The sequence below is a fragment of the Orcinus orca genome, chromosome 2 (genome assembly GCF_937001465.1).
Source record: "Orcinus orca chromosome 2, mOrcOrc1.1, whole genome shotgun sequence".
Lineage (NCBI taxonomy): Eukaryota > Metazoa > Chordata > Mammalia > Artiodactyla > Delphinidae > Orcinus > Orcinus orca.
The window spans coordinates 84317114-84330190 of NC_064560.1; the positions used below are offsets into that span (position 1 = coordinate 84317114).

The 13077-nt window shown below is 59.7% G+C and overlaps 1 protein-coding gene across 3 annotated transcripts in view; it reads left to right on the top strand.

The window, feature by feature from the left end:
• CSPG4 (chondroitin sulfate proteoglycan 4) overlaps positions 1–13077 on the top strand; it is a 35316-nt gene that overhangs the window by 13564 nt on the left and 8675 nt on the right. For 2 of the 3 annotated variants that reach the window (XM_004276336.4, XM_033440124.2), the window contains exons 2-5: positions 5266–5429; positions 6906–10427; positions 11791–12273; positions 12606–12782. In XM_004276336.4, coding sequence (XP_004276384.1) covers positions 5266–5429; positions 6906–10427; positions 11791–12273; positions 12606–12782 — 4346 coding nt within the window. The remainder of the gene's footprint in view (positions 1–5265; positions 5430–6905; positions 10428–11790; positions 12274–12605; positions 12783–13077) is intronic. The other variant, XM_049705387.1, reaches the window with a different exon arrangement.

Below are 13077 nucleotides of genomic sequence, written 5' to 3' on the forward strand. Positions count from 1 at the left end.
GTCCTGGGAGCTGAAGCTCTGGTTCTAAATCAGAGGGAACTTTGCACCCCACCCTCCTCAGGGGTCCCCTGGCTTGGCGGCAGAGTGCTGGTAAAGAAAAAGCAGGTCCCTCGGAGGCGTGAGAGGAGGGGATCAGGCCTGAGGTCCAGAGGGCCTGGGTGATGGGAGCAGAGCCCCGGGCCCATCCCTGCTCTCACACAGGGCCGGCATTCAGCCCGCAGGTGGGCCACTCACACACATACACACACACACGAGGGGAGACAGAGAGCCCTTCATCCCTGTCTTGGCCCTCCCGGAACATCCCACCCCGCAGCTCCCCGTCAGACTCCCTCAGGGGGACTCTCCCAGCCTCACCACTGCCTACCCAGGGCCGGGATCTGGAACCAGCATCTGTCACCCCTGGTGCCAAACCCCAAGAGGCTACGGTGGAAGAGCCCAGCCTCGCCCCTCCCTCCGCAGCTGGCTGGTGGGGTGCCCCCTCCTCACTCCTGGATCCTGTGCACAGCAGCAGGCTCACTGCCAACATCCTGCCTTTTCTGTCTCTCTCGGCTTTTCCTCCCCCATCTCCTTCCTCAGGCCTCCGTCTGGATCCCTGAGTTCAGTCTTTGTGGAGGAGGGGGTCTTTATGTCTCATTCTCACTTTTACTGCCTTCCTCAGGCTTTCTGTATCTCCCAGGTTAGTTCTCCTCTTCCATCCCCGTCGCTACGTTATTATATTTGTGCGTGAATGAATGAATGAATAATGGTTCCCAAGTCTCTCCCCATCCGTCTCTCACCTCCTGCTCCACCTTGGTACCACTGGTTGTACCTTCCCCACATCCTCATGTCCAGGTCTCCCACCACCCACCCTTGACTGTGGGGCCGGGCACTTTCCACCGGCCATCCTGCCGGCAGCTCTGGGCTCCCAAACTTTCTCCCTTATAAAGTCAGGCAGCAGCAGACACCCAGGAATGCTGCCGCTGCCCGTGACGCATGCCGGCTCTGGGGCCGCCTGGCTGCTCCCAGGCAACCAGGAATGTGGTGGGAGGGAGCGCACAGAGATTGACTGCCTGGGGTGGGGTGCCAACAGGTGGCAAGGCCAGGAGCTGCAGGCTTTCTGCTTCTCTCTGTCGGATTGCTTCTCCCCCGGAGCCTCAGTTTGTCTGCCTGGTAAGTGGAAGCCAAGTACCCTACTGCAGACAAGGGCCACAGAGAATCTGATGTTGTGGAACCCATCACCAAGGAGTGAGGGTCCCGGGGCTGGGGAGGCAAGTCTGGCTCTCTGGACTGTTCTGGGGCAAGGGCGGTACTCCCAGTTACAGCCGGGATGGGACAGAGGGAAGAGGGGGGCCAAAGACCAAGAGAGGGAGAGAAGAGGAAAAGCAGAGGCAGAGACAAGGGAGATGTGGGACAGAGACGGGGAGAGAGACAGACTGGCCAGCCCCAGGGGTTCTGAGGACCCAGAAGGAGCAGGGTCTGCAGCAGCCCCAAGACTGGAAAGGCACTCATGCTTGAGACCCTGCCCCTGGCCAGCCTGGGAGGGAGTGGGGAGCCTGAGAGAGACTGAGAGGCCAAAACCCCGCTGATAGGCAGAGGGTTGAGCGCCATGATGGAAGTAAGCCTCATGTTTGGGGTCCCCCAGGGACAGGGACCAGGTCCCCATTCATAAACATCCTAGGAGTGGCCCAGGGAGCCAGGAGATGCCAGCATAACCCATGCTGTGCCAGAGGGTGGCTTGTTGGGGGACCTTGGCCTAGGCTTCATCCCCCTGTGTGAGAAAGGGCCGCAGTGGGGACGGATACAGACTCTTTCTGTGCCCCCAGCCCTCCTCTCAGGAAGAGGGATGGAGCGCCCACCCTGGGCCCAGACAGCAGCGCCCTGTTCGTGGGCAGGAAGGGTGGGAAGCTGTGGGATTCTCCACCTTCAGCAAACCTCTCTGGTGGATGGGTGCCGGGTGGGAGGGGCTGCAACCCTCCAGGAACACACTGCCCCTTTCATGGAGCCAGGCACAACCAAAGTCATGGCGGGCGGGCACCGAGGGGCAGGACAGGCCTGGGCACAATCACTGCTCTGTCCTGGCAGCTCCCAGCCCACACGCATACACATGCACAAGCACACAGCCTTATGCAAACCCAAAATACACTCCCAGCAGCCACCCACACACTTGCACACACATGCAAGCACACATCTACACCCCCCTGGACATTCAGCTGTGTATCCTCTTCCAGGCAGAGAAACCCATACCTGTGGCACTCGTCCTGACCCTCCTACTTGTCCCCCAGACCCTTTGGGGCATCCTGCCCCCCCCATGCCAAAGGCCTGGAGCCACCCAAGCAGTCCACACCATTAACCCTCCGCACAGTCACGTTTGAGAGCAGACCCAGACCAGAAAGGGACCTCCAGGACTAATCCCCACAGACAGGAGGAGGAAAGAGTGGGAAGGAGTGCCCATTTTACAGAATGGTGACACTGAGGCCTGAGTTGGGCCCCTTCTTCTGGCCCAGAGGGCAGCATGCATAGCTGCTGCAGGCCTGAACTGGTGTTTTGATGAATCATGGGTCTTCTTGGCCCAGGAGAGTCAAGGACAGTTCTCCAGGCAGTAATGATGCCTCCTCTCCTCCCCTCACTGCCCTGGCAGCCCTCTCAGGCTGCTGAGCCTGGTGTGGCCCATGCTTCTTTTCTCTCTACGCCTTTGTCTTCAACATTTCCAGAACCTGTATATCCCTGCCAGTCTCTTGTCCTTGCTTCCCTCTGAGACTGCCCATTTCCCTCCCTCTCTGCTCCTCTACACAACCCTCACCTCCCCCAGGAAGCCCTCCGGGATTGACTCCAAGCTCATGACTTCTTTATCCTGCATCCCCTCTCCATTCGAAGTCCCTCTCCAACTGTCCCCCTGCCCCCAGCCCAGAAAAGGGACTCTGGGTTCTTACAACTGCAGCCCATCAGAGACAGTAAGAGAGGCAGCAGAAGGAGACCAGGAGGTGGGGGGAGTGGCACTGTCAAGAGTTTCCAAAATCCTGGCCAGCAAGGCCTCAGAGGCCTCCGTTGGGGCGAGGGGGCTGCCCGGCCTGTGCGCTCCCAGCAGCACAAGGCAGCTTGTGTGAGCCCTTTCCCGCCTGGCCCCGCAGGAAACAGCAGGGCTCAGCCCCTCAATGGGCCCATTCAGCCCCCAGCTCTCTGGAAAGAACCTCTGCTTCCTGTCACCCTCCCACTCTGGCCTGGAGAACCAGGCCTAACAGGCTGCTACCCTCCCCTGCTGGGAGGGTGCTGGAGGCAGGTGGTTCAGTAGTTAGAGACAGCCTGCTACTTAAGTTCCCGCCTGCTCCTCTGCTTGACTGTGCCCTGACAGGTTGACATCCACCTTTAGCAAAAGGGAGCGTGGGTGCGGGCTTGTGCTCACTCCCACACAGGGGAAGCAGTGGGCCCCCAACTCCTGCGTGGCAGGCAGGTAAATGTTTAGCAACAGACTCTCCTGGAGACAGGGAGCCCTGATTTGCAGTGTTTGCCTCTTCCCGTGGTATAAATATTCTCACTGGGCAACATCACCTGGCTTGCAAAATTCCTGAAAATGTAACAGTCAGCTCTTGCCAGCCGTCCTGAGTTCCTACGTGCCACCGTGGTGGCCCCACCCTCCGGGGCCACCCGCCCCCACTCTTCGGCTGCGGCTGCCCTCAGCTTAGCGTGCTGCATTTTGTCCTTAAGAATCGATGATCTTGCAGATAAGGCACCCCCGTAGGTGCCTGCCAGCTGCCAGTTCCCTGGTCTGTCCCTCACGGGCACCGAGGTGTCCTGGGCCTGCTGGGCTGTGTCCGCCTGGATGGTTTTGCAGTTCTCCTTTGATTCCTTTAGCTTCCCAGACAAGGCTCTGGTGTTGCCAGCAAGTGCTGGCCAGAGGGGATAAGTAGAAGGGATTTCAGCTCAACTCCGGGGGGGAAGAGCGTCATCCTTCTTGGACATCCCTCCATCCCTCCAGGCTGTGTTGGCTGCCCTTAGGACATACACGTCTGGGACTCCTCCAGTGGTTGATGCTACTTCTTCAGGTGCATGTCAGCTGGCTCAGGCTGCCCGGGGACCAGCATGTGTATGGCTGGTGCCAGATCATTCCTATCAAGGCCATCAGCCTTTACTCACTCTCACCGGATTTAAGAGAAGCCCAAGGGGGGGTGAATCATCTCTGTAACCCATTCCCGTCTCCCCAGCCCTGGATGTCAAGTGGGGAGAGTCAACATTATAGTGGGCACTAAACTCCACAAAAGGAATGGACCAGAAATTGTGGCATCAGGTTAGAGGCCAAGGGAGGCTAATTTGGGGAAACTGCCTGGAGGGGGTGACAACTTAAAAAGAGGAGGTGTCCCTACCCAGGGACTCCTGACCCTGGGAAACCCCAAATATGACCTCCTGTCTTGGGAGGCCCTCTGGCCTGCCCATCAGGCCGTCATCCCCTCCCAGGCCTTGTCTTCAGCCTCAGACCGAGGCTTGAAGAACTCAGCTCTTGTCATCCCTGGCTTCCTGGCCGTGGTGGAAATAAAGGGGCCGGATCTGACCGCTCACCGGGGACCTTTAATAGCTAAGCAGCAGGAAGCAATACAGGGTGATGGAGGAAGTTTGGCCCATTTTGGGTCCGGCACTGCACGTGGTCTCCGTCTAGCCTCAGAGCCTTTGCTCTTTGATGGACTCAGGCCAACAAGCGGCCCCCCCTGAGCCCCAAAGACGGCTGGGAGCATGGCCCAAGAGAGATGCAGGGATGGGTGGGTTGCCTGACTTACCACCACCAGAGCCCAGCTGTGGTCCCAGCCAACCCAGGGGCTAAACCATACGGGCGCTTAGAAGGAATTTGAGCAGAGATCAGTTTGGGTAGAGGTGGTTCTCCTAGAGCTTCATCCCTGGGGGTTTTGACCATCGAGCCAGGTGATCAGGCCAGTGACCATTTCCCTTTGAGCCAGACCCAGGATGGAGATTCCTCTGGGGCCCAGGGGAAGAGAGCCAGAGCTGCCAGAGGCCTCTGGCCCCAGAAACCTCCGAGGAAGAGACCTGAGATGCTTGAAATGCTGGGTCTGGCCTCCTTCAGAGCCAGGGTCTGGGCTGGACACAAGGTGAGGCCGTGCCTTCTGGTGCCAGGACCAAGCAGGTGCTGGGACCAGCTGAGGTCACGGGAGAGCGCCACATAGAAGAACCGTGAGGGTGTACCAGCATGCAATGCCCTCCCTGCAGCCCACCCGTCCACCCTGCAGCACCTCTCCTCCAGGCAAGGGGCTAAGCTTCACCACAGCTCTCTCTGTCACACAGCCTCCTTCTTCGGAGAGAACCACCTGGAGGTTCCTGTGGCCATGTCTCTGACTGACATAGACCTACAGCTGGAGTTTTCTACTTCCCAGCCCGAAGCCCTGCTTCTCCTGGCGGCAGGCCCGGCTGACTACCTCCTCCTGCAGCTCCACTCTGGACGCCTGCAGGTCAGTGACATCTCCCTGCTGGATTCCTTCTCTAGCTTTGAGTGGCCCCCAACCGGCTGTGTGACCTTGTGGGAGTCACTTTTGCCTTGAGGTCTCAAGTTCCCCACTGTGAGATGGACAGAAGCATCCCAGAAGGTGTGACTTCCTCGTGAACCCTCTAGCCACACTTCTCACCACGACCCCTGGCCGGTCCTTTGTGTCCTGACCACCCTGGCTGCTTTCAGCTCCCTGCCGCCTTGTGGTCTCTCGCTTTGGCTCACTACAGTCCCTCTGCCTGGTGCAAGCCTCGCTCGTTCCCTGCACCTGCCTAACTCCAGCCTCTCCTTGAAGTCTCAGCATGGGCATCCCTTCCTCACCTGGACTGGGTCCCCTCTCCTGGGTCCCAGCACCCCCGTGCGCTCCTCTGGCGTAGCACCAGTCACCCTGATTCACCACGGTCTGTCGATGATGGAACGACCAATACTGCCACAGCTTCCTCAGTTTTCTGTTTCATCCTTCAAGTCACCACACGCTTTATTAGCAAAGAGTCTTCTGGCTCTCTCTTGAGGCGTCCCCCTAACCATGAAGAGTTTGAGAACATGAGGTCTTAGTCCAAATTTGGGGGAGCCATCTGCTTCCACACCCCAGGGGAGAGAGGCCTCTGGTCCTCTGAATCCCTCAGCTGCTTTCAGTCCATCTGATGCTGCCATTGCTTCTCACTGCCACAAGGTGTCACTGTTGAACATGGCCTGGTACAACCTAGCACTGATGCTCTTCCTCCCTGCCAGGTATATTGATGCCACACCCCTAGAAAGGTGCTCCATACGTGGACTCTCAAGGCCATACGTTCTTAGTGCTCTGCTCTTTCAGTTTCATACCACCCATTTTACCATCTGGTTGTGGGAACACCACACCAGAGCCAGCTCTGGTGTCAGTGTCCTGGGGACAGAACCATGTCTCTCTTCTCTCCCCAAGGACCTCCCCTTGGACAGGTCAAAACACAGAGCATCTGATTGGGCTCCCCATTTCTGAACAGTGAGCCTGGCTGCCTCAGTGACCCCACGGTGTTTTGGTCTACTTAGGGGGACTCATCAGGGGATTCCCAGGTGCCCATTGTGCCAGGGGAAGAATCTTCCGTATTCCAAGGTGATTTTTCTAGCACCTCTCAACCAAGGAAAGAGGGGAGACATAAAAGAATCTAGGCTGAATCTCTAGGAAAGCATCTTGCTGTATGACAGGTCTGTGTGGGCAGGGACCACATCGGATTCACATCGGGGTCCCCTGAGCCCATCCAGGCCTGGCACAGAGATCACTTTGGTGAGTGTTTGGGGGATGCGTAAAGAGATGGCAGGAAAGGGAGAGGAGTGGCGTGAGAAGCCTTTGTCCTAGGCCCTCTGCTCTGGGGACCCCAAGTGTGGGGGACCAGTTATGCTTTTACTGCAGAAGTGATGGATTCAGTGTGCCTCCCCCATCCCCCATTCCCCCATCTCTCCTCAGGTCAGATTTATCCTGGGCCAGGAGGAGGTGAGGATGCAGACCCTGGCAGAGACACTGCTGAGCGACACCATTCCCCACACTGTGGGGCTGACCGTGTCAGACAGCTGGGCCTTGTTGTCAGTCGATGGGCTCCTGAATGCCTCCGCCCAAGTCCAGCAGGCCCCCCTGGAGGTCCCCTATGGGCTCTTCCTGGGGGGCACCGGGAGCCTTGGCCTGCCCTACCTGAGCAGAGCCAGCCGACCCCTGCGGGGTTGCCTCCACACAGCCACCCTCAATGGCCGCAACCTCCTTCGGCCACTGACCCCAGACGTGCCTGAGGGCTGTGCTGAGGAGTTCTCTGCCGGTGATGACGTGGCCATGGGCTTCTCTGGGCCCCACTCACTGGCTGCCTTCCCTGCCTGGGGCACTCGGGATGAAGGCACCCTGGAGTTTACACTCACCACACGGAGCCGGCAGGCGCCCCTGGCCTTCCAGGCAGGGGGCCGGCATGGAGACTTCATCTACGTGGACATATTTGAGGGCCACCTGCGGGCTGTGGTGGAGAAGGGCCAGGGCACTGTATTGCTCCACAACAGTGTGCCTGTGGCCGATGGGCAGCCCCACGAGGTCAGTGTCCACGTGGATGCTCACAGGCTGGAAATCTCCGTGGACCAGTACCCCACACGTACTTCCAACCGTGGGGTCCTTAGCTACCTAGAGCCGCGAGGCAGTCTCCTCCTGGGGGGGCTGGATGCAGAGGGCTCTCGCCATCTCCAGGAACACCGCCTGGGCCTGGCTGTCAACGTCTCCCTGCTGGGCTGCCTGGAGGATCTCAGCATCAATGGTCAGAGACGGGGGCTCCGGGAAGCCTTGCTGACTCGCAGCATGGAGGCTGGCTGCAGGCTGGAGGAGGAGGAGGAGGATGCCTACGGCCCATACGAAGCTTTCTCCACCCTGGCACCTGAGGCTTGGCCGGCCATGGAGCTGCCTGAGCCCTGCGCCCCTGAACCAGGGCTGCCTCCAATCTTTGCCAATTTCACCCAGCTGCTGACCATCCGCCCGCTGGTGGTGGCCGAGGGCGGCACAGCCTGGCTGGAGTGGCGGCACGTGCAGCCCACGCTGGATCTGAGCGAGGCCGAGCTGCGCAAATCCCAGGTGCTGTTCAGCGTGAGCCGTGGGGCCCGCCACGGCGAGCTGGAGCTGGACATCCCGGGTGCCCAGGCACGGAAGATGTTCACCCTCCTGGACGTGGTGAACCGCAAGGCCCGCTTCGTCCACGATGGCTCTGAGGACACCTCCGACCAGCTTGTGCTTGAGGTGTCGGTGACAGCTCGGGGGCCCGTGCCCTCCTGCCTTCGGAGGGGCCAGACGTACATCCTGCCCATTCAGATAAACCCCGTCAACGACCCGCCCCGTGTCATCTTCCCGCACGGCAGCCACATGGTGATCCTGGAACACACTCAGAAGCTGCTGGGGCCGGAGGTCTTCCAGGCCGATGACCCAGACTCCGCCTGCGAGGGCCTCACCTTCCAGCTCCTCGGTGTCCCCGCCGGCCTCCCTGTGGAGCGCCAAGACCAGCCTGGGGAGCCAGCGACCGAGTTCTCCTGCCGGGAGCTGGAGGCGGGCAGCCTAGTGTACGTCCACCACGGTGGGCCCACCCCGGACCTGACGTTCCGGGTCAGCGACGGGCTGCAAGCCAGCCCCCCGGTCACGCTGAAGGTGGTGGCCGTCCGGCCGGCCATTCAGGTCCGCCACAACACGGGGCTGCGCCTGGCCCAGGGTTCCACTGCACCTGTCTTGCCCTCCAACCTGTCGGTTGAGACAAATGCTGTGGGGCAGGATGTGAGCGTGCTGTTCCGACTCACCGGGGCCCTGCAGTTTGGGGAGCTGCAGAAGCAGGGGGCGGGCGGGGCGGAGGGCACCGAGTGGCGGGCCACACAGGCCTTCCACCAGCGGGACGTGGAGCAGGGCCGCGTGAGGTACCTGAGCACCGACCCGCAGCACCGTGCCGAGGACACCGTGGAGAATGTGGCCCTGGAGGTGCAGGTGGGCCAGGAGACCCTGAGCAATCTGTCCTTCCCAGTGACAGTCCAGAGAGCCACGGTGTGGCTGCTGCGGCTGGAGCCTCTGCACCCCCAGAACGCCCAGCAGGAGGCCATCACCACAGCCCACCTGGAAGCCACCCTGGAGGAGGCAGGCCCGAACCCCACCGCCTTCCACTATGAGGTGGTTCAGGCCCCCAGGAAGGGTAATCTTCAGCTACAGGGCCTGCGGCTGTCGGACGGTCAGAGCTTCACCCAGGATGACCTGCAGGCTGGCCGGTTGACTTATGGGGCCACAGCACGTGCCTCAGAGGCAGTCGAGGACTCCTTCCGTTTCCGGGTCACAGCCCCGCCACACTTCTCCCCACTCTACACCTTCCCCATCCACATCGGTGGTGATCCGGACGCCCCTGTCCTCACCAACGTCCTCCTCTCAGTGCCTGAGGGTGGCGAGGGCGTCCTCTCTGCCGATCACCTCTTTGTCAAGAGTCTCAACAGTGCCAGCTACCTCTATGAGGTCATGGAGCGGCCCCGCCATGGCAGGTTGGTGTGGCAGGGGGCACAGGACAGTGTCCCTGTGGTGACATCCTTCACCAATGAGGACCTGCTGCACGGCCGGCTGGTCTACCAGCACGACGACTCTGAGACCACGGAAGATGACATCCCCTTTGTGGCTACCCGCCAGGGCGAGGGCAGTGGTGACGTGGCCTGGGAGGAGGTACGGGGTGTCTTCCGGGTGGCCATCCAGCCCGTGAATGACCATGCCCCTGTGCAGACCGTCAGCCGCGTCTTCCACGTGGCCCGCGGTGGGCAGCGGCTGCTGACCACCGATGACATGGCCTTCAGCGATGCTGACTCCGGCTTCGCTGATGCTCAGCTGGTGCTGACCCGCAAGGACCTCCTCTTCGGCAGCATCGTGGCTGTAGATGAGCCCACTCGGCCCATCTACCGCTTCACCCAGGAGGACCTCAGGAAGAGGCGGGTCCTGTTCGTGCACTCGGGAGCCGACCGCGGCTGGATCCAGCTGCAGGTGTCTGACGGGCAGCACCAGGCCACAGCGCTGCTCGAAGTTCAGGCCTCAGAGCCCTACCTCCGTGTGGCCAACGGCTCCAGCCTCGTGGTCCCTCAAGGAGGCCAGGGCACCATCGACACAGCTGTGCTCCACCTGGACACCAACCTAGATATCCGCGGTGGGGATGAGGTCCACTACCATGTCACAGCTGGCCCACGCTGGGGGCTGCTGCTCCGGGCTGGCCAGCCAGTCACAACCTTCTCCCAGCAGGACCTGCTGGATGGGGCCATTCTCTACAGCCACAACGGCAGCCTCAGCCCCCGTGATACCCTGGGCTTCTCTGTGGAGGCAGGGCCTGTGCACACAGAAGCCGCCCTACAAGTGACCATTGCCCTAGAGGGGCCGCTGGCCCCACTGCACCTGGTCCAGAACAAGAAGATCTATGTCTTCCAGGGGGAGGCGGCTGAGATCAGAAGAGACCAGCTGGAGGTAAAGGGCTGAGGGCGTGAGCAGGGGTATGGGCCAGGTGAAGGGGATCCTTCCCTCCAGCCTTCATGCCACGTGTGCTTGGATGGTTTGGGATGTGCCTGTGGTGGCTTCTGGGCCAGTGTGTGTATGTGCCTTAGGTATGTAACTGTACATGTGCATGTTGGGTGCCTGAGGGTTTCTGGGGAGTTTATTGTACATACGGCTGCCTATGGGTTACGTGTTCCTCCACATGTCATGTGCACACATGTACATGCTGTGGCCAACCATTCAAATTCCTGGGCCCCACCCAGACCACAGACTCTGATGTAGAGCCTGAGAATCTGTATTCGAACAAGAGTAGGCTCTCTGGAGGATTTTAACAGGTACAAACTTTGAGGACTATAGGCCTTGAAGACAGGCTTGGTTGCCCCCACCGCCCAGCTCCCATGTCCTCAGTTCTTTTTTTTTTTTAATATTTATTTATTTATTTTTATTTTTGGCTGCATTGGGTCTTAGTTGAGGCATGCAGGGCCTTTGTTGCGGCTTGCAGGCTTAGTTGCCCCGAGGCATGTGGGATCTTAATTCCCCCGACCAGGGATCAAACCCACGTCCTCTGCATTGGAAGGTGGATTCTTAACCACTGGACCACGAGGGAAGTTCCCCATGTCCTCAGTTCTTTCCCCAGACCAGACCTCAGGGTCTGGACAGGGCTGCTGACCACCCAGGAACCTCACAGAGCAACCACAGGCCATCCAGCCGACCCATTGCCTTGCTGTGCAACCTCACACCAGTTGCTTGCCCTCTCTGGGCCTTATTCTCTTACACTGCCAACTTCTGAGCCTCTTGTGGCTCTGGCTGTCTGGACTTTAGGGCAGACTGTGACTAAACATGTCTGTTGTCAGGAAGTCTTCTGCTGGGAGAAGGCAACATTTGAGCCAGGCTTTGAAGAGTCTGGGATTTAACAGCAGAGAATGAGGGGACAGTATTCCAGGCAGAGGGACAGAACAGGAATGTGAGTTTGGGGGTGGTGCATAGCCTTTTATGGCTGGACCATCAGATGAGGAAGCACCTTCCCTCCAGGCCCTAGACCGGACTAGGGTCTGCAAGCTGCCTGGGGCCTGTACTGTAGGAGTCTGTGTCGCTGAGAAGGATGGGGCGCCCTCTTGTGGCAGTAGCATGGCAGGGGGAGTCAGTGTGTGTGTGTGTGTGTGTGTGTGCGTGCACATGTGTGCGACATATATGTGTCTCTGTCCAAACATTTGTGTGTGGTGAGACTGTGTGTCCGTGTCACTGAACCTGAGGATGTGTGATTGTGTGCATCGCCGAGGGAGTGTGTACCTCAGAGGCTTCAACAGCCTCCTTCTGTGACCCCTCTCCTAACCAGGCAGCCCAGGAGGCAGTGCCACCGGCAGACATTGTGTTCTCAGTGAAGACCCCACCGCGCTCTGGCCACCTGGTGATGTTGTCCCACGGCGCCACAGCAGCCGAACTGCCCAGCCTGGACCCTGTGCACAGCTTCTCTCAGGAGGCGGTGGACGCGGGCAGGGTCCTGTACCTGCACTCCCGCCCTGAGGCCTGGAGTGATGTCTTCTCCCTGGATGTGTCCTCAGGCCTGGGTGCGCCCCTCGAGGGCATCCACGTGGAGCTGGAGGTGCTGCCCGCTGCCATCCCACTGGAGGCGCTGAACTTCAGCGTCCCCGAGGGCGGCACCCGCACGCTGGCCCCTCCACTGCTCCGCATCACTGGGCCCTACTTCCCCACGCTGCCGGGCCTTGACCTGCAGGTGCTGGAGCCACCCCAGCATGGGGTCCTGAAGAGAGAGGAAGGACCTCAAGACAGGACCCTCAGCACCTTCTCCTGGAGAGAGGTATGGTCAGGGAGGCCCAGGGTGCAGCCCAGCTCTGGGGGCAGAGTCTGGGGGTATGCACAGATAGGAGGCAGGAGCCCGCATTTACAGAGCACCTCATCTCATCCTCCCTCACTGGCAGAGAGAGATGAATGTCCCCATTTCCTCCACTCCTTCATTCCTTTGCTCTGGGAGAAATGATTGTCCCCATTGCCACCTGCAGAAACTGAAGCTCTGGAGGAGTCAATCTCCTCCTGCACCCAAAGGCAGGGCATGAAACGTGCTGGGCCTGAGACCCACCATGGGTCTCAGGCCTGCTGGGGCCTGACCTCTAGCCCTGGGCCTGCCTGCAGGTGGAACAGCAGCTGATTCTCTATGTGCATGACGGGAGCGAGACGCTGGCAGACAGTTTCGTCCTAGTGGCTAATGCCTCAGAGATGGACCGCCAGAGCCGTCCCGTGACCTTCACCATCACCATCCTGCCTGTCAATGACCAACCCCCCATCCTCACCACAAACACAGGCCTGCAGGTGAGAGCATTCTAGGACCACCTCCCACCTCCCCTCACAGAGAGAGGCCAGCACATAGCTCCCCGTCTGTGAGCCTGTTTCCTCCTCTGTAAAATGGGGATCCTGCCACATGCCTCACTAGGTTATTGGGAAGAGAGAAGAGCAACTGCACTGAAAATAGAACACAGGTGTGGGGCTTTGTTTCTGGACACTTATAAGTGCAATAGACAGCCTTGTGAATGGACATGCTTGGTCCTGCTGTTCCCTGGACTCACCTCATCAGGAAGCTTTTTCCATGGCTCAGGACCAGGACTCC